This window comes from Haliotis rufescens, unplaced genomic scaffold (assembly GCF_023055435.1).
Source record: "Haliotis rufescens isolate VD_foot unplaced genomic scaffold, xgHalRufe1.0.p SCAF_6, whole genome shotgun sequence".
Taxonomy (NCBI): domain Eukaryota; kingdom Metazoa; phylum Mollusca; class Gastropoda; order Lepetellida; family Haliotidae; genus Haliotis; species Haliotis rufescens.
This window is the reverse complement of record NW_025964334.1, coordinates 30779882-30804218: the sequence shown is the minus strand read 5'-3', so window position 1 is coordinate 30804218 and position 24337 is coordinate 30779882. Positions and strand designations below refer to the sequence as shown.

At 37.1% G+C, this 24337-nt stretch overlaps 1 protein-coding gene across 1 annotated transcript in view; it reads right to left on the bottom strand.

Annotated features, from left to right (window-relative positions):
- LOC124117765 (cytosolic carboxypeptidase 2-like) overlaps nucleotides 1-24337 on the bottom strand; it is a 104753-nt gene extending 80416 nt beyond the window's left edge. Inside the window, exons 1-4 of the mRNA XM_048386012.1 lie at nucleotides 23515-24337; nucleotides 22939-23138; nucleotides 20646-20700; nucleotides 11170-11295 (exon numbers count right to left, since the gene is read on the bottom strand). Coding sequence (XP_048241969.1) covers nucleotides 11170-11295; nucleotides 20646-20700; nucleotides 22939-22980 — 223 coding nt within the window. The 5' untranslated portion in view covers nucleotides 22981-23138; nucleotides 23515-24337. The remainder of the gene's footprint in view (nucleotides 1-11169; nucleotides 11296-20645; nucleotides 20701-22938; nucleotides 23139-23514) is intronic.

Below are 24337 nucleotides of genomic sequence, written 5' to 3'. Positions count from 1 at the left end.
AATATGGGGAAAGGGTCAGACATTGCACGCATGTGACAGCTGTCCTTGTGTCTTGGGGATGGGGGTGAAGTTTATGGCAGTATTGCTCCCTGACTCGGCAGGAAGTCGGATGCGCGGAAGCAATGCCCGATTTTTTAAAGTACTGATTTAACTTAAAAAATTTACTACATCTGCCATCTTTGTATATTTGACTTAATGACTTTTGCCATTGACTTAATACATTTCTTAGGTCCAAGTCATTGACCTGTATACAGCCTCTTGTGTCAAAATCACTGCTAGGTAGGTGATAGGGCTAGATTCTGATAGGTTTGGGTAGGTGATGCGTTAGTGATGGGGCTTGGTACTGTGATGGGGCTAGATTGGTGATGAGCCATAGGTAGGTGATGGGGCTAGTTTGGTCATCAGACTAGGTAGGTGATAGGTTTGGCTAGGTCATTAGGTGAGATAGGTTAGTAATAGGGCAAGGTAGGTGAAGGGGCCAAATAGGTCAAAGAGCTAGGGATCTTCTCAAGCCAAATTGACTGTTTAAGATTAAGAGTTGTACATGTTACACGAGACAGGGGAATTATTGTTTAGCTGACTAGCAGGTCACAACCTGTCTTGAGGTATCAGCTTGGCCAGAACTATCTTACAACAGAAGACATAACATGGCTCCTTTTCGTCTAGTGGTGATGATTAAGTAAAAGTACTTATCAGTTATAAAATGCCTACATTCTTCATTACATAAGCTGCAGCAAGGAAGTAGTTCATGCTGGAGCTAAAGTGGTTGACATAGGTCAACTGCCTTTTCATTATGTAACAAACCAATTTGTCCAAGTTGCCAAATTCGTCACAACACGTCTTATAAAAAAAAAGAAGTAATTGCTGAATGCCGTCTAAACTGCTTGTATCATGATTCGGCTGCCAAGTCAGCAAGAATTATTTAAGAGTCTAACCTGAAATTTGTCCCAGATTAGCTGTGTTTTAGCGTAAAATATGCAACATACATCACCACTACCCAAATAATTGTGGATTGCATGCTTACCAGTATACATTAAACATTTCAAAAACTCAATAACATAACAACACTGTGCATAATTGCCATGTATCCTTTTCAACTTGCATACATGTAATTCTTCACAGATCTTTAGTAACTAATTAAACGCATACATCACACATACATGAACTGCAGTGAATAATACACAAATTGTCACCTAAACTGCATTTTAACTTTAAGCAGAATTGATGTAAAACAAGTTATTATTGGTTAAAAAATACCCAAAAGAGTAGACACAAAGGAGTACAAATATACTGCAGTGTTAGAAATTGGCACTAGTCCTATAGTCGTTGCCAAACTGCCCAGTTGTATCATAAGGACTAGTAGAAATTTGCCATTTTTAGGGGGTTTGCTATTTGTTATCATTATAAGGACTAGTGGACTGAAACTGTTTCTACCGCTGTACTGAATACTAGAAGAAAGCTATCAACACTCAGTATCAATGATAACGTGAGTAAATACTCAAAATAGTGTCAGGGAAATGGGGGCAATTAGTCTTATTGACAAAAAAAACCAATGCAATTTTCCGTTTGTTAATTTATTTTAAAAGTGAAATTTCATGTACTAATGGCAATGGCAAGAATAGAAAAGAGTTAATTTATTTCACTGATAATACCATAAGGAAAATATTCCAAAATTTGAAATTTCAACCAGTTCTAATCTGATGACAAGAGGAGAAACCAGGACGCCAGGTTTATTTGAGGTTGTTAAGAATTTAATCCTTGCAACCACCTCCTCCCTAACGACAAAACAGTTGTAATAAGGTTGAGATCATCTAACGAGTGTCGGAAGCGTTTACTACCTAACTCAGAGGAAATACATGACAATCTTGTTCTCTTCACTTCTGCCTGGTGACAACTAGCACCTGCTCACCTCTAACTCGCAAGCACAAACTTGTTTGTTTTTATTCCACCACATGAGATATTTTAGGTTGTACATTAGGACTGTGTTAGAGCGAGTTGATACTGTGTAACATTGTCGAAGCAATTACCAAGTTATTCACACCAGTTTGCATGAACTGAGGCGCCTCTATAATAGGCGTGTCTGCCTCAGACTGAATCCAACCTAGGAGGTGAAGTGAATGTTATATGTGTAGGGTTGGGGGCAGGTTTTATACAGTGCTAGCCCACTGAGATGCCATGCTGCTGTATAACATGGATACTCCACTCACACACAGTACACTTTTCATGTCCTTGTTTCTTCACCTTAGTGCCAAGAGTAAGGCAGGGCAGCAACAAGTACCATCTTGTAACGTCTTTAAGTATGACATGGCCAGGGGTCGAACCAGTGACCTTCTGCTCTCTCCACCAGACACTCTATCCATTAGACCATGGAGGAGGTCCCCACATAGGTGGCGTTGGTACACCTGCTTGGCGTTCAATGGTGCAAAGCATGTATGGCATTATTAAACAACTCGGGTACTAGGGTCGGGTGGGTACTGAGTAGGACCCGGGTACCCACAGGACTATCCGGACCTGTGGTTAGTCACGTGATTATATTGTTTAATGGCCAAAATTATCTAGAACTCTATGGTTACACTATAAGTGACAAATGATCACATTTCTTTCCGACTATGTGCACATTCCTTCTGACTTTATATGTTTGCATAAAGATAAAACGTTAGTCAACTTCAGTGTATACATGACCAGATCATTTTATACCTGTATCTGAATACATTTTGACAGGAGTCCGGCCAAATGTTTCCCAATCGGACATTTTGTACCTATCTCTTAGGACCTACAGCGGGTACCCTGGTAGGGTCGGGTAATAGGTACCCGGGTGGTAAATTTGGACTCGTCCCAGCCCTAATTTCATTTATCACATTGCATTTTGCACATCAAGTTTACATGAAGATTGCAAATTAATTACAATATAGAGTGGTTAATACCTTACACAATACATGTCACATGTGTTGCTCAAATAATCAACTGACCCCAATTTAAAAAAAGTTTAGTTTCAGTTATGAAAGTAAAATATTGTACCTGGTACATCATTCTCAAAATGTAAGTGTACGAGACACAATATTTTAAGTCTGGTAAAAAACATGTCAATTAGATCCCTGTGATGAAATCCAGTCATGATGAAACTTAAATCATGAAGCAGACAAAACAGTTGGCAAACACCCCTAGTTCACACTGACATAAATCAGCATATGGTCCTGTATCTCGTAATCCAACTAATTTCCCTGATGTAATCTACACAGATTTCACTGCCTCTCTTGGCACGATAGACAGAAACTGCACTGAGATGAGTTTCAATTAAGATTGATACAATCACAACATCGGAGGGCCTACACTGACACGAGCTTCATCAATGATTCACCAATTCCTATGTGATCAGGAAGATAATGGTCTACAGCATCGATAAACCAATCCAGTACATGCTTGAACATGGTTGCAACGATATAAATGTTTCAGCGAAGAAACACAGAATAAAATAATATTTTCTCATGATACTACATGCAAGAACTCATACACAGTGTTTGAAAATAAGGAAGTCCTCAGTTCCCTGAGATTTGCTGCCATAGAATTTGAATGAAGGGGCCTCCTAAACATACTAAATATTCAACTTGTAATATTTGAGTTTATTACAAGTACTCCTTGACTTTCATGTTTAATTCCATCTTGCTGAGGCAAGAGAGTTAACTATAAAAGTTCAGTTTCCACCCTTGCCGAACTTGGCTGGAATTTCTGGGCTTGATCATGGGCTATTATGGGTTATGTCCCTTCCATTACCCTCTTATCGTCCTATTGACCAATCACATTTCATCTCTCATCGGCGCCCAGTCAAGATGATCAGAGTGAGTATGGTTTTACGCCGCTTTTAGCAATATTCCAGCAATATCACAACGGGGGACACCAATATGGGCTTCACACATTGTACCCATGTCGGGAATCAAACCTGGGTCTTTGGCGTGACGAGTGAACACTTTAACCGTTTGGCTACCCGACCATCCCCAAGATGTTCAGATGATAATCAAGATCTCTACTGTAATAAAATGGGTCTTACTTCGTTACACAATGCAAGACTCGTTAGTCCAGCCAAAATATAACTCCATAATTCCAGCCTAGTTGGGCAAGGGTGGAAACTGTACTTTTTTTAGTCAGTTATCTCCCTTACCTTGAGAAGATGGGTTAATTCTGAACACTGATTAGAGATACACCATTTCCTTCTCATTCTAATCGGGCAGCAGTTGGCTGATCTCAATCTACCCACTGGAACTAGTTCAAAATGAGCCATGGAATAGTTCAATATGACCAATGGTGTCTACCACGGACATGCATGACCTGGCAATGAATAACGTAATGTCATTACATCATATGAAGACTGATGCCTTCACTGTGCCACGCCACTCAGCGTTAGAAATTGGCACTAGTCCTGTAGTCCTTACCAAACTGCCAAATAGTAAAGGTTTCCTAAGGACTAGTAGAAATTGGCCCATTTTAAGGGTTTTGCTACATGTTATCATTACAAGGACTAGTGGACAAAAACTGTTAGTTTGTAACCCTGCCACTGTGCATTCACTGTATCCTATACACAGTCTCTAGAGGTGTCACACTACCTCACACATTGTTACATTTCACGACATGGAGTCATGATTCATATCGCAATATTCTCTTTCCAACATGTAGGGGTGGTGGGGTAGCCTAGTGGTTAAAGCCTTCACTCGTCACTCCAAAGGCCCGGGTTTGATTCCCTACATAGATACAATGTGTGATGCCTATTTCTGGTGACATTGCTGGAATATTGCTAAAAGCGGCGTACAACCATACTCACTCACTCACTCTTTCTAACATGTAACAACTTTATACACAATATGTCCATATATATATATTGTAGAAATAAGTAATAACAGATTGTCTTAGCAAGTTATCATTCACTTAGGAATAAATAGATTAACATCTTGCTTTGTTCAAATATCTTAGCATTTGGCTAGCAGCCTCATCCAGGTATTGTGATCTCGGGATGACATATCCTAACAAGAGGCAATCACTACAGTTATCAGGGACGTAGTTAAGGAAAGCAAAGATATTGCAGTACATTATTTTTTTTACTCTTATCAAAAACAGACCAAACACAAACAGGCCTGTACAATAAATCTAAAACTGAGATATCACAAAGCTATCTCCATCACCTTCTGGGCAAAAACACATTCTGAGTATAGAAAAGTTTGATCATTATGATGGTGTTCGGTTTCAAATTCAATTTAGCGTGTTTAAATCTACAGGTAACCGAGCTCTACATTGAATACACTGTATGTGTATCTCCTAAATACATCAATGAAAAATATGGAGATATATGTCAAATAATAAAAAAGGTATTTCTCATTTTGATTATTGATACAGAATCAGGAGCCATATGTCAATCATTGTTACCACCCACATTTATCATATTTCTCAGTGATATGTTATAAAGAGTTTCTATAGCACCACTAGAATACAACACACACACCTATCATGATAATGACATCTGGCTCAATTATTTTCAAGATGTAAAATTTGTATCAGTATTATCATTTTATGCACTAATTCAATGAAAGGAAATATATTATTTGAATACATCTAAAGCACTAGTCATTTATTATAGGGGGGTGGGGGGAGTCATAAAAAAAATGACACAGAGAATGGGGGGGATGCCAACATGACGCAGGTCTAATTTTAAATTTGTTTTTGAAATATGAAAATTATTCAGGGACTGGTCATTTATCATGGGGGTGGTGGGTGGTGGGTGGTCATGTAAAAATGTTACATAAAATGGGGGGGGCGGTGTGGGGTGGATAAATATAAAAAGGTAGTCCTAAGACCAATTCCACCGCCTCCCCTGATCAGTCCCTGGGTTTCAACAACAAGTACAACAAAATGCATGACTAATTGTATGCAACACAAATGATGTTTGTTTTTACATACAGATTCGAAGCATATTAAGAAGATTTGGTACCGATAATAAGATGTATAGATTTTAATGCTTTAAAAAACATTGGCTAAGCCAATATTTACTCCTTGCCCTTCAAATCCACCCGTGAGGCAGGGCAATCTTCTTTGAAAAAAACTGAAATTCAACAGCTGAAGAGCCTTTAAGGATTCACAAAGATTAAACTGTTGACTGTGTTGACATGCTGGCAGATATGTATCAGTCATGAAAAGAAAGTAGATACCATTTGGGTATTGCGGTATTATTTGGGTAACACTGATACCTCCTCATAAAGATGAAACCTAAGACAGACTGTGATTAGCTATGCTTCAAACAGAGAGCCATGATAACCATGCAACTCGAGGCCAGGCCACATGTCCCACTGTACAGACAAATCTGACTGAGACACAAGGAACAAAAAATTATATTATGATGCTTGGATTCATTGAAAATATGCTTATTTTGGACATCTTTCAGTCTGTGATTCAGTCCATATTCTAACATAAATATCTACTGAAAATAATGCCAAGTGTCATGTTTGGGCTTGTGGATGGACTCAAAAGACTTTTTTCAAAAGACTTGTTTGTACTTATTTTTTTCAAGAAAGATTGTTAAGGACAACCCTGATAACATATATTTGTTTTAATTTTCCAATCTTCTCCACAAAATCCTTAAAAATTAAAATGCTGCCCCATTAAAAAACTTCTGACAGCACCAAAGTTCCAACCAGCAAAAGCTACAAAGGCATGCCTAATTCAACATGAAAGCACACATGTCCTTTTATCCTTCACGATAAAATTCTCAAAGACAAATCTGAATTTAGAGACTTGAAAATGGAAAAGAAAAAATCAGTATTTTAACCTCCTGTTTATTCAAAAGATATAGTCTCCTAAAGAACAACGTCTGCCTATATGTCAATGTCAAAATCAGAGACGTTGCCGTGTTTCTCAGCCACGGGTAAGTGTGTGGTAGGTTTTGACAGCCACTAAATGCTACCAGTCAATGAAGTCTCTCCATGGTGCAGACTATGACTCTCATTGTGTGGCTTGTGTTGTGTGGTTGGGACACTGATAGATAGATGCCTGATGTAAGGTTGGTTTACAATGTAAATAATGGACAAACATTCTATTGAATAACTAGTGAAAGACATCCACTTGAAATGCATGGCAACCAGTTGCTGTCATCACTGCGAGAGGTCTGTATTTACAACAACATTGTGTTTGATTAAACTCTGTATTTTCTTTCTATTTCAGATAAATAAGAATATGAGTCATAACAGTTCAAATGAATAAACACATTTTGAACCTTGGTATATTTGAGACTTTAAATCAAAAGTGTCTTTAATCCATCAGTGGTAGGATCTTACAATAACATTAAATTATTTTTAGATATGTAAAATTATTGTACACTCTCTTTTCAACTATTTAACAATTTGTCACTTTTTTAAAATATAGAAATAAGTTTAATGTTTACATATTGACATTGTAGAGCTCATAACCAAAAGAGTACCTCCCTGATAATGAAAACATGAAGTTAAATTTTTTTGACTCAAATAACCTTTTTCTGCACAAATACCTTACAAAGGTATCGAATCTACACACTTCCATTTTGAATAATAACTGCTTAAACATGCTAATGATATATACTTCAAAAGAAATCATACATATTTTCATGGAATTTCTTTTTTGTCATCAGTTATTCATAATGATCATAATACATGTACTCAATAAGAACTATTAATAACTAGAATCAAACATAACGAAATCTGCACCATTCTGAAATCTTCACACAAATCTTCACATCTTACCTGAATCCTGCAATCTCAACGTCAGCAAATTAAAATAATCAGGATCCAAACAAAATTGGGAAATTTTGTCTCTATACGGGTCCATATCCATACTGGCAGTCTAGGTGATAACAGTAAACTCAACGCCCCTCAACCTCATGGTACAACAATTTCCAACATATGGATTACTTTCCAGCCTAAGTCTTACATTTATGTAATGAGATATTTGTAGATATTAATCTGAATTTTCTGCTAGCTAGGGTAGCTGAGTTCTTTGACGGGGAGCTTAAGAGCCTATGAGTAAGTAACCTGTCAGTGTGTTTATATGAGGAGTTGTACATAGCACTGTACTTAGTTAGGAGCATGGCTTCTGTATTAATGTATATACAACACATATTGATCAGCGATGCATTTCATAGCAGCACTTAATACCAAACTATGGTGTTGGTTGGTAGGTAGGTGTGATATACAGTGTTCAAAGTTAAGGGGGTGTTGGGGCCCTTGAAGTGTCCTCCTTTGGTATTTGAATCTATGGACCCTCTAAATTTAACATTCGGGTTATGACAGACTTCCATGCTTAATTTGGAACACTGTTATGTATTAAAACATATTAAGGGTTGTTCATAATTTGTCCTACAAAACTTTGCAGATATCTTCGAAAGATATTTCATTTATTCCAGAAAACTGGATTGATTAACAAGCAAACAATGCTCATGTTAAACCTTTTCCAGCACAATAGAAGTATACAATAAAGCAAGATATATGAAAAAAAATTCAAACTCATTCTACAAGATAAATACTAAACCAGTCTTTAGCTTCAGCCACTATTCCGCAGCCCCAGTCAAGTAAACTTTTGTTTGGTCTAATCCACTCAGCTCCATATATCAACATGAGAATCTACTGACAACAGTCTTCACCAACATCTTTGAGTATAGTTGTTTGAACTTGATTTTTGGCATCATTTTTAAGCAGACGTTGTAGGTTATTATAAGCTGAGAGTACTTGACCAAACAGACTGTGAAAATGATGCAATATTGTCTGTTACAGACAAATAGTCTGAGCTATTTATTGAAAAGCCTGCAGCTAAATAAATCTTGGGATGGTGAAGTGTTTGCTAAGTCTGTCTAAAGTTTGTGTCTGTTGTTCTTTTATTAAGCAGATATCACTGAGCAGGTATGAAGTTTACTGCATGAAGTTTTATCTTTATTCAAACATATAAAAGTCAGAAGGAATGGTTGCATAGTCAGAAAGAAATGGGAACATTAGTGACTTGTAGTGAAACCATAGTGTTTAAGATAATTTTTGCCATTAAACAATGTATCACGTGACTAACCACGGGTCCGGGCAGTCCTGTGGGTACCCGGGTCCTACTCAGTACCCACCCGACCCTAGTACCCGAGTTACCCGTCCCAGCCCTAGAACCTATCATTTGTTCTATCATCATGCCTAGCTGTTTCTATTAGTAGCAGGAGCGACGAGACATTAAGAGTTGTCTCCCTTTGTGCATTGTGTGAACACTCAACCCCCCTGTTCAGCTGGTTCGACTGCAGAAAAGTAGATCAGTTAGTACAGGAACTCAGATGACAATATTTTTGCAACGATTGTTTTTTAAAAAGGTTTTCATCTCACTAATACAGTATACAAAATACAAAATTTCAGTGAGTTACAATAAATTACAGGGTTTATCCTAGACTAAAGTTATCTCATTTTAAAATATACATCCTCAAAATAAAAAGTAAAATTCAAATGGAGCCCTAGACTAACATCTAGTCTCTGAAAAGAACATATTGTACATAATTTTGCCAAACATTATAGACTTGCATGGGCTGTATTGGATATATTTGTATCAGAGTCTGTAAGACAGACTAATGGAGCCCAGAACAATGCTTAATTTCAGGGACTAACCAAATCTGAAATCCTCTAATTTATTTGTTCCAATTTCTGTAATCTTGTCAATGTCAACCTTCATTTCTGTTAACATGCCACTGCTACTCAGCTGACATATGTCTGACCACTCCCTGCCACCTCCCTCCTCCTTTGGCATCCCTCCTTCACTCCCCAGTGTGGCCCTGCTGACCCCCTTACTGGGGGCAGTATCTGATTTCCAGTGTCTTTGTCACAGTAAGTGATCCTGTGCATCAGTTTTTGAGTCCACATGATCTTACAAAAACTCCTACAAAGATATCTAAATTATCACATATTTCTCCAAAATCTAAAAGCTGCATTTGCTTCATATGTGGAAATGTCACTGAGTTGTCATCAAACATGAGAAAACTATTTGTTGGAAATTCTAAGACTGAAAATTGTCTCCTGATTGAAAAAGTTCTCAAAGTCTCAATATTAGGCATGCAGTAAATGTATTACTGCAGCAACACGAACAGATACTTTTAATTGTCTTGTTTCATCATATGATAAACTGCTTCCAAGGTTATTTTAATCTTGTGGAAGGGAGCACAGACCTCAAGAAGAGACTGACTAAGGATTCACGACAAAAATCATTATTCAAGAATAACAGCTCTCAAGTATGTGTACCTCAGTTGTACCGGTGAACTGACCAGTAAAAGCATTGGGGGTAATTACAGTATTATCCTACTTAACCACAAGGTAAGCCAGATAGAAAGTACCCGGTATAAAAGTTCTGTAATGCTCTCAGGAATTACAGTTTTTCTATCAATAACTAGGCATTTCATTGGTCACCGGTACTACTTTTTATTCTTTTTATCTTTTAGTCTATTATCCACGTGCTGATATGGAATGAGACATCGTATAATTCTGGATTTTGATTCTGATTAAATAACTGCAACCTGATAAATATTCCATATCCGTCCATCCGCCACCCAGTGGTGGTATGCATGTCAGGCATCAACTTGTTCACGTTTGAAAACTTTAACATTGGCTTACTGAGCTGCTGTAAGGGACCAGTTCCAAAGTTTGATGTCGGATAAAAATCTTAATCCCTAATGGTTAATGCCCCGCAGGTTTTCCATCTGACAAATTCATCTAACTTGATTTCTCATTGTTTCATACATTAACTAAATTAAGCAAAAACTCCCATCCTATAATATATAATTTTGACATGATAAAACGGCCTGCAGTTTTGGGAGACTTGTGATGTCTTGTTAGGTGTTGAAAGAGTTAAAAGAGAAAATCAACAGTTTGGCAGGTATTTGGCCTTCCTATTTGTACGCACCACAGATAAGAATACATTCAAGTATAGCAATATGTATCGCATTTTGAGCAAGTTATCATGATACGTATGTGATCACACAGTTGGTGTATCTTCCCAGCCCTAGTAGTCCACCTGTCCAACACTAGTAAACACAGGAAGGACAAGTTGCTTCCTCTCAGAATCTAGTAATACAGGAAACCACTAGTCTGAGATGAGCTGTGAATTATGTAGATTTAACTCCTGGAGTCTACTCCTGCCTATGCCTACCTTGAGCATCTTTCTGATCATCCGTGTCATCAGTGTCATCGTCAGAGTCGCTGCTGATGGTGTAGTCATATGTCTTGTCCCACTCCTGGTACGACTGGAAGGCATTGCGATAGCTTTGGTTGCGACCTGCCAACAGAAAAAGACATATTTCAAACCTGATAAAAAAACTGATGTTAATAAGATACATATTACCGCCATTTTGGGAGGGTTGGATTAATACAATATTCTAACTACAATAAAAAAAATATTTGTTTACATTCAGCATCAATATGTATCACATAGGACAAAACATATTGTTTCATAGGGTTTACATCAATCAATCAATCAAGTTTATTGTATTAAAGGTCATAATACAACAATGGTGAATATACAAAAAACAAAACATTTACATCTCTTAACAGATTGATTGATGTCAAATTATATTTTTGTCTGAACTAGGAGGATTTTCTACAAATGTAAGAGGTTTTTAAGTTTGTGTTTCATCACACAGCTACACCCCTCTCTTCAGATACAGATCTACAACAGACAACAGTGGTTGAAACTGATGCAGTCCATGGGTCTTTGAAGTGTCTTGAAGTATATGAATTCCGGGACCCCCTAAACTGTTTTTAACTGTTTTATGACAAGGACCCAATGACTTTCAAATCTAATTTCGAATAATGCGACAATCCTGATATTTTCAACATGGATGTACATCAGCGTCTGAAACAATGTTTTACTCCCATCAAGTCAGGAGGGCTGGTAACACATGAATGTAACTTACACGTCTTGCAAGTTGCAGGCCCACATTTCTAAGTCCATGCTAGAGTATTAAATCCTTATCTCTTTTACTTTACTCTTTGCCTTTAACATTTACAGCTTTATAATGACAAAGTAGCTCATGCTCTCAGGTAAGTGAGTCACATATCAATGAATAAATGATTCAAATCGTCAGTGTAGCAAAGAAATTTACTACACGATAGTCGACAGGTCACATAGGAATAAATTCAACCTGTCCCAATAAATGGTTCTAGCCACAGGAGAATGGTATTTTGTACACAGTTGAGGTGGCCCAGTCGTCTAATGCGCTGCTATTTGTGTGCAGTTGCGTCCATTGGGCACGCCAGAAACCTATGATCATGGGTTCAAATTCCCATTTGCCTTGATTATAATCCTAGGTTTGTCAGCACCAGCAGTCGTGGGTTTCACCAAAGTTGTAAACGTCTAAGACTTGCATTACTTCAGGCTTTTCTCCCACATGAACCTGATATGCTGGGATATAACTGGAATGCTGTTCAAAGCAGCGTTAAACCCAACTCACTCACTCACTCACTCACTCACACACACAGTTGTGCAGGATCAACTATGACTAGCACCATTACCAATGATCATGACTGACTGCCTTCCTGTTATTAACACAGGTAATGAAGCGTACGACACAAGAGTTACTGTTTGTGACTGTAGTCATGACGTTACCAATATTAACAACACCTGATAAGCTAGGGAGTTGCTCCGGTGTCAAGTACAATGATTACCCTGACAGACATTGCAATTTATTGTGTCAGTTACCTGTTTGAGACAAATAATCTTCCTGTTTCAATTCTCACATGTTTCATGCTATTGAAACAGGTGTGTTGTCAATATGATAACAATTATTAACCTACACCTGCCTATTGTTGTTGCATAGTATGTCATATATATTTCTATTTAGAGTTGAATGGATGTGCAGTGTTGTGTGGAATGTTTGCTTAAAATGTCACCTATTTCATGCTCCCTGAAATAGACGTGTTGTCATTATCATAATGGCTAATGACCCACATCTATCAATCACTGGGTAGTAAGTAACAAGAGTGCTCTGAAAGCACAACATCCCCCGCATGAATTTTTTTAATGAGTTTACATTTTCTTTGTATTTTATGAAATAACAACAGTAGATGGCACTACATTTGAGACAAATTTTGCAGAACATTTTGTTGGGAGTAATCCAGTCTGAATGCTAATGCCATAAGGATGTAGCTCACCCACAAAAGCCTTATACAAGGAAACTAACTATAGTTGGATATTGTGACATTTTCACAACAGTGACTAAATGATATTGTTTTATAATGGTTGTTACCTGAGGCAAAGTTGTACCTGTATCAGTTGACAAAAATGAGGATCATAAACCAGGGTAGTATCTCTATTAAAATAAATCAAATTTATAACGACTGCAACATGTGTATCAATAACACATTGTGTGCAGAGCGACATGTGTTTAGAGCGTCAGGGATATTCCCTGAAAAATGTAGGAGTTGACATCACAAAAACAGTACCCTCTCTCACAGTTGTGCAAATCGGGCTTCATAAACCAAGGGCAGTAACTCTCTCAACATGAAAAGAAATGAAACGTGACTGTGATATGGATATATTAAACATGTGCACATTTTAACTGTAGGAGGAGTTGATTTCACAAGATTAGTACCCTCTCTCACTATTAGGCAAATGAAGCTCCGTAAAACAGTGGCAGTAACTCTGTCAAAAATTGTCGAAATGAACGGGACTGCCATATATCATCAACATGTCGACATCGTGTGTAGAGTGTCAGGGATATTCTCTGTAAACTGGAGGAGGAGTAGATTTTATGAAGTTCCTTAAAACGGGGGCAGTAACTCTGTCAAAATTTATCAAAATGAAACGGGACTGCGATATGCGTATCATCAACATGTCGACATCTTGTGTGTAGAGTGTCAGGGATATTCTTTAAAAGCTGGAGGAGGAGTTGATTTCACAAGCTTAGTACCTCTCTCACAATTAGGCAAATGAAGCTCCGTAAAACAGGGGCAGTAACTCTGTCAAAATGAGTCGAAATGAAACTGGTTGCGATATGCGTATCATCAACATGTCAACATCTTGTGTGTAGAGTGTCAGGGATATTCTCTAGAAACTGTAGGAGGAGTTGATTTCACAAGCTTAGTACCCTCTCTCACTATTAGGCAAATGAAGCTCCGTAAAACAGGGGCAGTAACTCTGTCAAAATGAGTCGAAATGAAATGGGACTGCGATATGCGTATCATCAACATGTCGACATCTTGTGTGTAGAGTGTCAGGGATATTCTCTGGAAACTGTAGGAGGAGTTGATTTCACAAGCTTAGTACCCTCTCTCATAATTAGGCGAATGAAGCTCCGTAAAACAGGTGCAGTAACTCTGTCAAAATTAGTCGAATTGAAATGGGACTGCGATATGCGTATCATCAACATGTCGACATCTTGTGTGTCAAGTGTCAGGGATATTCTCTAGAAACTGTAGGAGGAGTTGATTTCACAAGCTTAGTACCCTCTCTCATAATTAGGCAAATGAAGCTCTGTAAAACAGGTGCAGTAACTCTGTCAAAATTAGTCGAATTGAAATGGGACTGCGATATGCGTATCATCAACATGTCGACATCTTGTGTGTAGAGTGTCAGGGATATTCTCTGGAAACTGTAGGAGGAGTTGATTTCACAAGCTTAGTACCCTCTCTCATAATTAGGCAAATGAAGCTCCGTAAAACAGGGGCAGTAACTCTGTCAAAATTAGTCGAAATGAAATGGGACTGCGATATGCGTATCATCAACATGTCGACATCTTGTGTGTAGAGTGTCAGGGATATTCTCTGGAAACTGTAGGAGGAGTTGATTTCACAAGCTTAGTACCCTCTGTGGGATGGACAGACGGACAGACAGACGGACGGACTGCACCACAACACAATCCCCCTTCGGCCATTCTGGCCTGGCGGGGGATAAAAATGGTTAAGGGTAAAGACAGTGATTAAATAGCAGTATATTCTATTAAATAGTTCTGAACATATTCAACTTATTTATCCAGTTAATATAATTATTTTTTTGTTTTTCAAAATCACTTCATTTTTTTAAAACATTTTTACATTTTTTGTGCACGAAATGGATATAATATGACCTCATATTTAATTTAATGAAACTTCCATATTTACATACCTGGGGAGAAAATCTGTTGTAGTTTTAGGAAACTAAGGGAAGCCCTGTGGTCCATGAAGTATTTAGATACAGTTTTTAAATCTGGTGACCCTTAAAACTTTGGTTCTTGACCTCAAGGTTATATATGTCAAGCACTCCCTGACCTTCATTTATAATTTCAAACACTGCTAATGTGATAATATCTATAATTGGGAATGCAGTGGTAAATACAGACTGGGACAATCAGTATAGCATATATAAATGAAACAGGAACACAAATCTCTAAACTATTTTTTGGAGTAATTTGTCTTTTAGGGGCTGTCAAAATCAGTTTTGTATCACCATGGACATGTCTCCCTTAATTTGGCCCAAAAAATAAATGAAAATGCTATTCTTGTCTTTTTTAGGAAATCAACACAGATCAACATTTATTCAAATTTGACTCCTGTGTCCTAAGTTTGCACCAAGGAATAGGTAGAAAAGAAATTTAACTGATCTGGCTTAGAAAACCTACATTTGCTGGAAGCTCCATATCCATGACAGAAAAAAATAATGAATCGGCTCTGGTATGTTAATTCCACTAAAAGGAAATCAAACCCCTAAACAAACAATCTTTGTAATGAACATGTTTAGATAAACAATCTTCTGACACAAACTGTCATAAACTGTCCCCATATTTAAGACAAGCTGCAACTATTGCATGCATGCCTAAGCTTATAATGGGCAGATTGCCTGTTGAAATATCATTATCTTTAACCTGTTGTAAGTGTTACACCTACACGAGACAGTGTCGTAGGTCTCTTGGCACTACTGCATTGGGGAGGTTATAAACAATAATTAGTGTCCCTATATTATGAGAGGATCAGGCCAAGGGTATTATTAAACACCAGCCTTTATGATGTAGCAGAGTGAGTGGATACAATGCCCTTAGTCAACTTGGGACCGATCATGTATGCAGGGAACTTATCTCGCCCTATCGATAGTCTTTGAAGTTGACTCAGTATAACTGTCGTTACTGTTATCTTGGTACATTAAATGGAATCATAAAAAGCAATTACTGTATACTCTACACATATTTGGTTTCTTCTAATTGTGTTAGTAACTGGTTTTTAACTGAGATATGAGATGTCTTAAAAATAGCTGAGTACTCAAAATAGAAGTTATGAAAAGATAGCATGAATAAATTGTTTGAATTCAGCAGTGTGTGCCAAAAACCTTTGTGTCTACTACTAGCCTGAACTTGGCTCTCAGTATCATTTTCACTACATTTTAGTGTTATCATATAATATACATGTTATTTGACTAATATTTCTGAGCTCACTAGGCTGAACATAATTTCACTAGACTCTGGCTTCGGACTAATGGCTAAAGCCTCAGACTGATTCAATACTCCTGAATGATATACAAATACAGGCAAAAGTAACTGTGAGCATCTTTTTTTGAAGATCTAAAGTGATCTAGTGTTCATTTGGGCTGAACATGTATGTTTTTTACATGTTTAAAGCATTTGTTTTCAATCAAAATTTCAACAATACCAAATTCCATTTGGCAATTTTTGTGTTCTCTCTATATATAGTGAAATGGTCGTTCCCAGTTACAGATGTGATCATGTTGAAAGGGAACAAACATGTGAGGTTTGACTCTCCTTGGACCCCAATTCACATTAGAATGGCATCCAACTACTGAAGTACTCAAGCTACCATGGTTTGTCTTGTCAAGTTGTTTGCTGTGCTCAGTCACAAGATTTACCCTCTGTAAAATCATATTGTTTATAAACATATATATTATCACTTTTCAATTATTAATAATGTAAAATGAGCAGATACATGGACCTTTGGCAGGGGTAGAAAGTCTACTAGCCTGAATAGGGATAACATATAGCAATACCCCCAAATGTTCGAAATTCTACTAGCATTTAGCATACCTTTAACATTAATTCAATTAGTCCAGGCTAGTGCTAAGTTATATCCCTGTTTGGGTAACCATTTTTGGTCATTCTTAATCGAAAAGACTTGAGGGATAAAATCAATGTGTTCAAATAGTCATTATAATTAATTAAATGTAAATTTACGGTTTCGTATTGTCAACAAAATGAAAATAGTTATCATAGTAAAGAACGTAATTAAAGACAAAACTGTATTTAAATTAGAAAATGAAATAAGGGATAGTTCATTTTAGAAATCAGAACCTTACAATAATCAATGAAAATATATCAAATCCCATTGAAATTTAACAAACAAAAATATCTTGAACATAAGCAACCAGAAAGAATATCTTACGTGGAGATTTATCCATTCCATTTGGTCGAAACGACAAGTCCACATCACGGTAATCCTCCATTATCAAACACCCTCGAAAATACACATCCAACGATATAAAAAAATAACAATTCACAAACAAGCTGCACCAATTTCCACAGGTGACTTCAAACCAATGAGCAATGCATGAGCTCCTCTGCTTGTAATCCTGCAACCCCAAATCACCACAATACAAAGATATTTAGCATAGGTCTAGCCATTGTGGCATTTCACACTCCAGTAACTCGCTGCCAATTTAGTCTGTACCACCGAAGTCCTTAATCAGCTCTAATCTGGCCACGACCCTGCTCCAACCAAGCGCCGACCACATGCAATGTTGAATAAGTCCTTCACTAATCTTATCAGTGATTTCCAGTGAGTTTGATTGACTAAGAGTCAGATATACCCCCATTCCGTCGCCTAAATTTCCCCTATCCCTCCAGGTGTGCCCATATAATGATAAACTAATATGTGAAGTAGCCATGCGTTCTACAAGTCAGGGGGTTAGCGTGGTTAGTTACTAACAAGTGGAGAGGATTACACCCACGCTGTGACCAGCCCCTCCTACCTCTGTCTGTTTGGATGGACAACACAGAATGGTAAGTAAATTTGTTCATTCTCTATCATTATGAACCAAGAAATAAATGGCTCCAGTGTACATGACTTTTAAAAGGAGGGTATTACGATGTATTTTTTCCAGCTGATATATAAGGTAGGTACACATTATTCACATTTTGCATTCAATATGTAGGTCACTAACAGTAAAAGAACTTGGTCATTCTATCAGAAACATAACCATTTTTAAAAAAACAACAATTATCTTTGAAATGATTGATATGCTTATTTCAATGTAATTCCAAGATAGATGTTTCTAAATTCTTGTGATATGTAAAAGTAAGAGTATAAAACAGTAATGAAAAACAGCTGCTGCATCATTACATACTCAACAATTTACGACAAAAAACATCCTCATAGCATCGTAATGATCAATAATACTGTGCATAGTAAAACCCTATTTATCTAGACAATACCATTCCAACAGAAATCTCCCAGATTACCAACTATCAGGATTAACAAATCATTTGTATTTAACGTATCCCTTGAATTATACTGAGATACATGAAGCAGGTATTGCCCAGATTGGAGGGTTTCTGGACTAATGAGCTCTTATTGCATTAAACTGACAGTGATATTGTGGCTGCCTTCACAAGCTTCTTGTTATTGGATAGACAGATGTTTCTTAACATGTCTTTTTAGAGTAAAGATATGTAAACAGATGCAGACCACCTCCATGGTCTAATAGAGTGTGTACCTGAGAGTGGAAGTGGCATTCCAAAAGATGTTTAAAAAATGTGGTACTTGTTGTTACCTTGCCTGGCGCTCGGCATTAAGGGGATAAAACAAGGACTAGCTGGCTTGGAGTCAGTACACTGTGTCTGAGTGAGGTATGTATGTTATACTGTGACATGGTATGTGCTAGCACTATAAGAACGACAAATCTCCGTACTAGTACAAGCGTGCACGCACGCACCACTATAAGTACAATACTCTTGAACGTAAAGTTAAACCCCTTTCACCTCATCGCCCAAAAAGTAACACAATGATCTGAATTCACATGTCGAGATAACACCAAAGGGAGACAACACCTTCAATGCAGACATGAATATCATCAACACAAAAGCTAAAACAAATTTCCATGAGATATTTATGCTAAATCTGAACTCCACTGTACAATCGAATGCATGTGTTTATGAATCACTATCAAATAGTGATGATACCAGGTGCTCACAAAACATGTTGCAATGGCACCCATCACAAACACATGCAAAGGCAAGTCAAGGATTCACCTGAACAAACACAGGAACATATAGTAGGGAATTGCATCAGATATCAACTTGGCCACTGAGTGATTTTTCTAGCGACAAAATGTCATAATGTCATTACTATACATAAAGGGAAAGTTGAAGTCATCCCTCTTGGCACAGTCATCTTATGGATAGTTTTTTGTCAGTCTCAATCTTTATGCATAGATTAAGTATGACACAGATGAGGCAGCTTCTTTTATTTGTGGTTCAGGTGGGTAAATCAGGATATTGGCCATTATTGACGATCTCAGATCATTGATATCTCTGAATCTTAATACATTTAATTATATATTAAGCTAAACTTCTTCAAAGAAATAACCAGGAGAATCAAGAGTTATTGTATATCCCAGTAGACTCCTGGAATACATGGAATACTGGACACATACACAAAGAGAAATGCATGGATTTATCTAGGAATCTTGTGCCCATGTCAGGCAAATTACCAAAAAAACATTACCTGTATTTTGTTCAAAATTGGGATTGTGTTAAAGTTTTGTTAAAGTATTTTAACATTGCATTCAGTTCAATAATGTAAAACTAAGTATTAAAGCCTCTTTTTTCTTTATTGGTCCTATTATCAGTGAAATACAAGTTACCTCTACAGACCATAACATTAGTTATAACTATACTGATAGAAACTGGGAAATGTTTAATTTCAATTTTGGAATTTTGACTGACACTGGCTGCAGACTTGGGGCCGAATATCGGCCTCTGAGCAGGTCTAGGTAAACCCCAGGTAATGGAAACAAGCACAAAAAGCACTTGAGTATGTTACAAAACAAAGGGGTGCTGACAAGGAAGCCTACATGACCATGACCATGACCTACGATGATGGGGGAGGTTGACATGTTCTTGTGAATCGTTGCTGTTATTTGTTGTTTAACAGCACACTCAGCAATATTCTAACAATATGACAGCAACCTGTCAACACCGAGTCTGGACCAAACAATCCACTTGGCTGCCTCTCACGACCAGCGTATGTTGCTGGGGACCTATTCTAAGATTGAGGTGCTTATTAGATAGAATATGGCACTTGTGAAGACATTAGCCAACATGATGTAGCTGGAATATTACTGACTACACCTTAAAACAACATTCACTCACCCAAGGACTTGTATCTGAAGTTTATTGACAGTTGTTTTTGTCATAGCAAACAGTACAAATTACTTTGCACTAATTTTAACTGAAATCAAAAGTCAGGATATAAACTTGACTCCCAATTGTTTGTATCCGCAAATTCAGCCACTAGTTTATTTATCCAAGCACACCAAATACAGAAACAAATCGACCTCACAAAACATGTTCCGCTGCAAGCACCATGGCAGGTGCGCCCATGATACCATTTTGATTGATTTCTGGAAATTGACATTGTCATTGCACTCACCTGTATAGTAGCCGTAGTGCTGGAGGTGCCTCTTCATGAAACTTTCATAGGGGTTCTGAAACAGATCAATAGCAGCTGATGTTGATCGCATCCCACTACGTCAAAGACGAGCTAATAGAAATCTGTAATTACTTTGTGGAAATAGGTATCAAATATTTAAAGTAATTGAAGAACGATGCCCACTTCATGAGTTTGTGGGCCAGTTGATTTATCACTTCTGTGTCAAAACTGTCATCGTCTTTAATCCATGTTGAAACTTCCTTTCAACCAGGTATTTGCATGAATACTTATGGAAACAAGTGTTCAAGAATTGTGTTTTTTTTAATTATTGTTTTATCAAACATGTATATATGAATCTATATACGTCTTTGGTCTTATATTAATTATTTAAACAAAGATTAATCTGAGAATATGACTAGTCTGTGCACTAACTTTCTTCCCTAATCCACATGAGATTATTGTTCAATATCAATCAATACACAGAGCAGTCACTTAATCCATAATCCAGGTCACACTCATCACATCACATGACACTTATTTAAATGAAACCATGATGAACATGGTAATTTGAAAGACACAGATTATTTGTCAGGAGTGTATCAACCTTTGCAATAAAGAGGTTAAGATATCTTTTGATAAGTATGAATCATCATGTATTTAGTAACATGCTCTCTGGTTCTAGTGATGTCCTATTGAAAATATCCTTCTTATATCGATGATACAATTGGTTTTACAGACTAGTCAGAAAATACAGAAAAATATGTGTCACTCAGCAATATTTCACCTAACTGATTACAGATAACTGATATGACGACCTGTAAATAATAGAGTCTGGACAAACCAGTGATTGATGTTACACGCAACATCACACTATTCACACATAATATTTGTGAGGGTAGTTTGAAGCCTAGTAGTTAAAGTGTTTGCTTGTCACGCTGAAGGCCTGGGTTTGGTTCCCCTCATGAGTCAATCACATGAAAATCAGATCTTAATTCTTGCTACTGCTATAAAAGATCTGAAATAATTCTTGACCAAAATTATTTATCAAAAGGTTTGTATTGTAGAATAATACTTAAGTCACACATATTATTTGTGAGGGTAGTTTGAAGCCTAGTAGTTAAAGTGTTTGCTTGTCACGCTGAAGGCCTGGGTTTGATTCCCCTCATGAGTCAATCACATGAAAATCAGATCTTAGTTCTTGCTACCACTATAAAAGATCTGACGACATCCCATTGCAGGTCACATCAGAACAACCTTTCATAAACTTTGACTGACCAAACAATTGACTGACAAGAAATCGATATTAGCCAGTCAGAAAGCTGCTTTCTTTAACTATTTGGCACAAGTTTCAAACTGGCGACTTCCATATTAGACTATGTTTTGAAAAATATTTTGACAAAGTTCTGTCACTTTCCTGATCTGATAAGCACTGCTCTAATTGGTCGGATGAAAGGTCGTTCAGACATGAAAATTATGCTTCATATTGTTGGGAGAAAAAGAAATTGTCTGCCACAAAAAATTCATTGTTGCAATGTGACTACAGACATTTTTGCAAATACTTTGGCTTATAATCTTAATTAAAGAAATATCTGGTTTTGGTGCTGTAGCTGAAAAAATATCTGGTTTCAATACAAAATCCCAGGGCCCCCCTCATCAGAATACCAAATGGTCGGTAACAAGAAATAAGATCTGATCTCAATGAGATTGCTCATGAGTTCAATATGTGAACATATTGAAGCCCATTTCTGGTGTCCCCTGGTAGGATATGGCTGGAATATTTCTCTCTCTATATATATAGTAACACCCAGTACAGTTTCACTGAATCTGAATATTTTTTTCTCAACATCGGCAAACAACACATTGATACTTGAAAATGAAACAGAGTTTCATATTGGTTCCTTTCTAGGACACTGACTGAGATTGTTATCCAAAATGCCTGACGACATGATGTTATTTTGGTGAAGAATGTCCTTCCATCATCATGAAATTGTCTCAATGACATTTGACTCCAACAAAATCCGTTTGTTGTGAAATACGGCATTCAGCAATATTCCAGCTATATGATGGCGACCTGTAAATAATTGGGTCTGGGCCTGGCAATAGGGTGATTGATATTATGAGCAACAATCCATATCAATGGGACATCATGACATGCCATCAACCAAGTCAATGAGCCCTATCACCAGCTTCACTAAGTCACCTCATACAACAACCATAGATGGCTGATGACATACATGGACGGACATACATGTACATGTGTAATCACTCATCAACAGATCTGCATAATTCTTACCAAGTCAAATTCATATTCTGTGTCTTGTCGTGACGGATACATCTTCAGAGGATTGTTTTCGATAGTCTCACCACTTCCAATACAACATGCAATGTCACTCCATTAGATAAATCTAGTTTCACACGGATACTTAACACTCATAAGTGTAAGAATTGTTCAGTGTGTGTGGTGTCTTTGTAGGTGCCTTCAATATCAGGGATCTAAAAACGTGAGATATGAAATATTATCATGTATATGTTACCCATAGGTATAGAAAGAATGAGTTCAATAACTTTTCCACGTTAGCACAGCTTCAGTATTGGCTGGTCAGTTGAAATGATATGGCGTCACATTGCTCCACTCTTGAGGACAATACATGACATCATCATTCATTGTTGTCACAAATTGAAAACATCTGATATGTCCTCTCAAAAATGGTTGACTTCAATAAAGTTTCTTTTGGGTTAACATTTCAATGGTTATTTAATACTCTCTTGAAATGACAATTCACAATGTAAAACCTACTCAAAATTTAAGATTACAGATTATACGCCCTTATGGATGCTTGACGTTAATTGCTAAAGGCTTGCTGCTTACATTATTCATTCACTTGGGACAGAAAATCTGTGATTCCTCTGAGTATAAGACTTGCTATTGTACTGGTACATAGTTATTGTATAAAATATAAATTAAATATCACAGGTTCATTGGAAATAGAAAAGAATTCCAAAGTTCTCCCTTTCAGTCAGTGCAAACATTTTATATGTCTGCTTGGAAGAACACCTATGCTATAATTATTCTCATAACATTTTAGCCTTAACAAATAAACTATTATTGGCTGAGCTTACAAGGATGAAAGAAACTCTACTTTAACTCATGATGCATGAAATTTCAATTAAAAGTAATCATTTGCTACAGTTTGTACATCCTCAACATTGGTTATCAAGTTAAGAATGCTTGATTCCCTACAGTCTAAAACATACAGCAGTAGACTAGGCCTACAAGGGTAGTTCAATATATATTCCGACCCTGTGATACCTTGAAAGTTAATATGTTCACACTTTCAGAAACATAGATGTAACTCATCACATAACTTTTGCTGTCATTAACATAAGCTCTTCGGTTTATTATTGCACAGGAAGAAAACATAATCTTATTTGTAACGTGTACCCTGAAATAACCTAGATTTGTAGATATTGTCAACCTGCTGTTTCATTGAACGTCTAAATAGTACTGTTTTCATACGCTAAAAGTACAGGTCGAAATTGACAATGATTATGTTCGAAGCAAAACATTTTGTCTTGTTATACTGTATGTTGTTTTGATTGCATGCTTGCACGAACGTGGTCTTTCCGTGTCAGTTTCATGACAGATTAGCCACCAGTTTCCATTACCCCATTCCATGACCGAACAACATCAA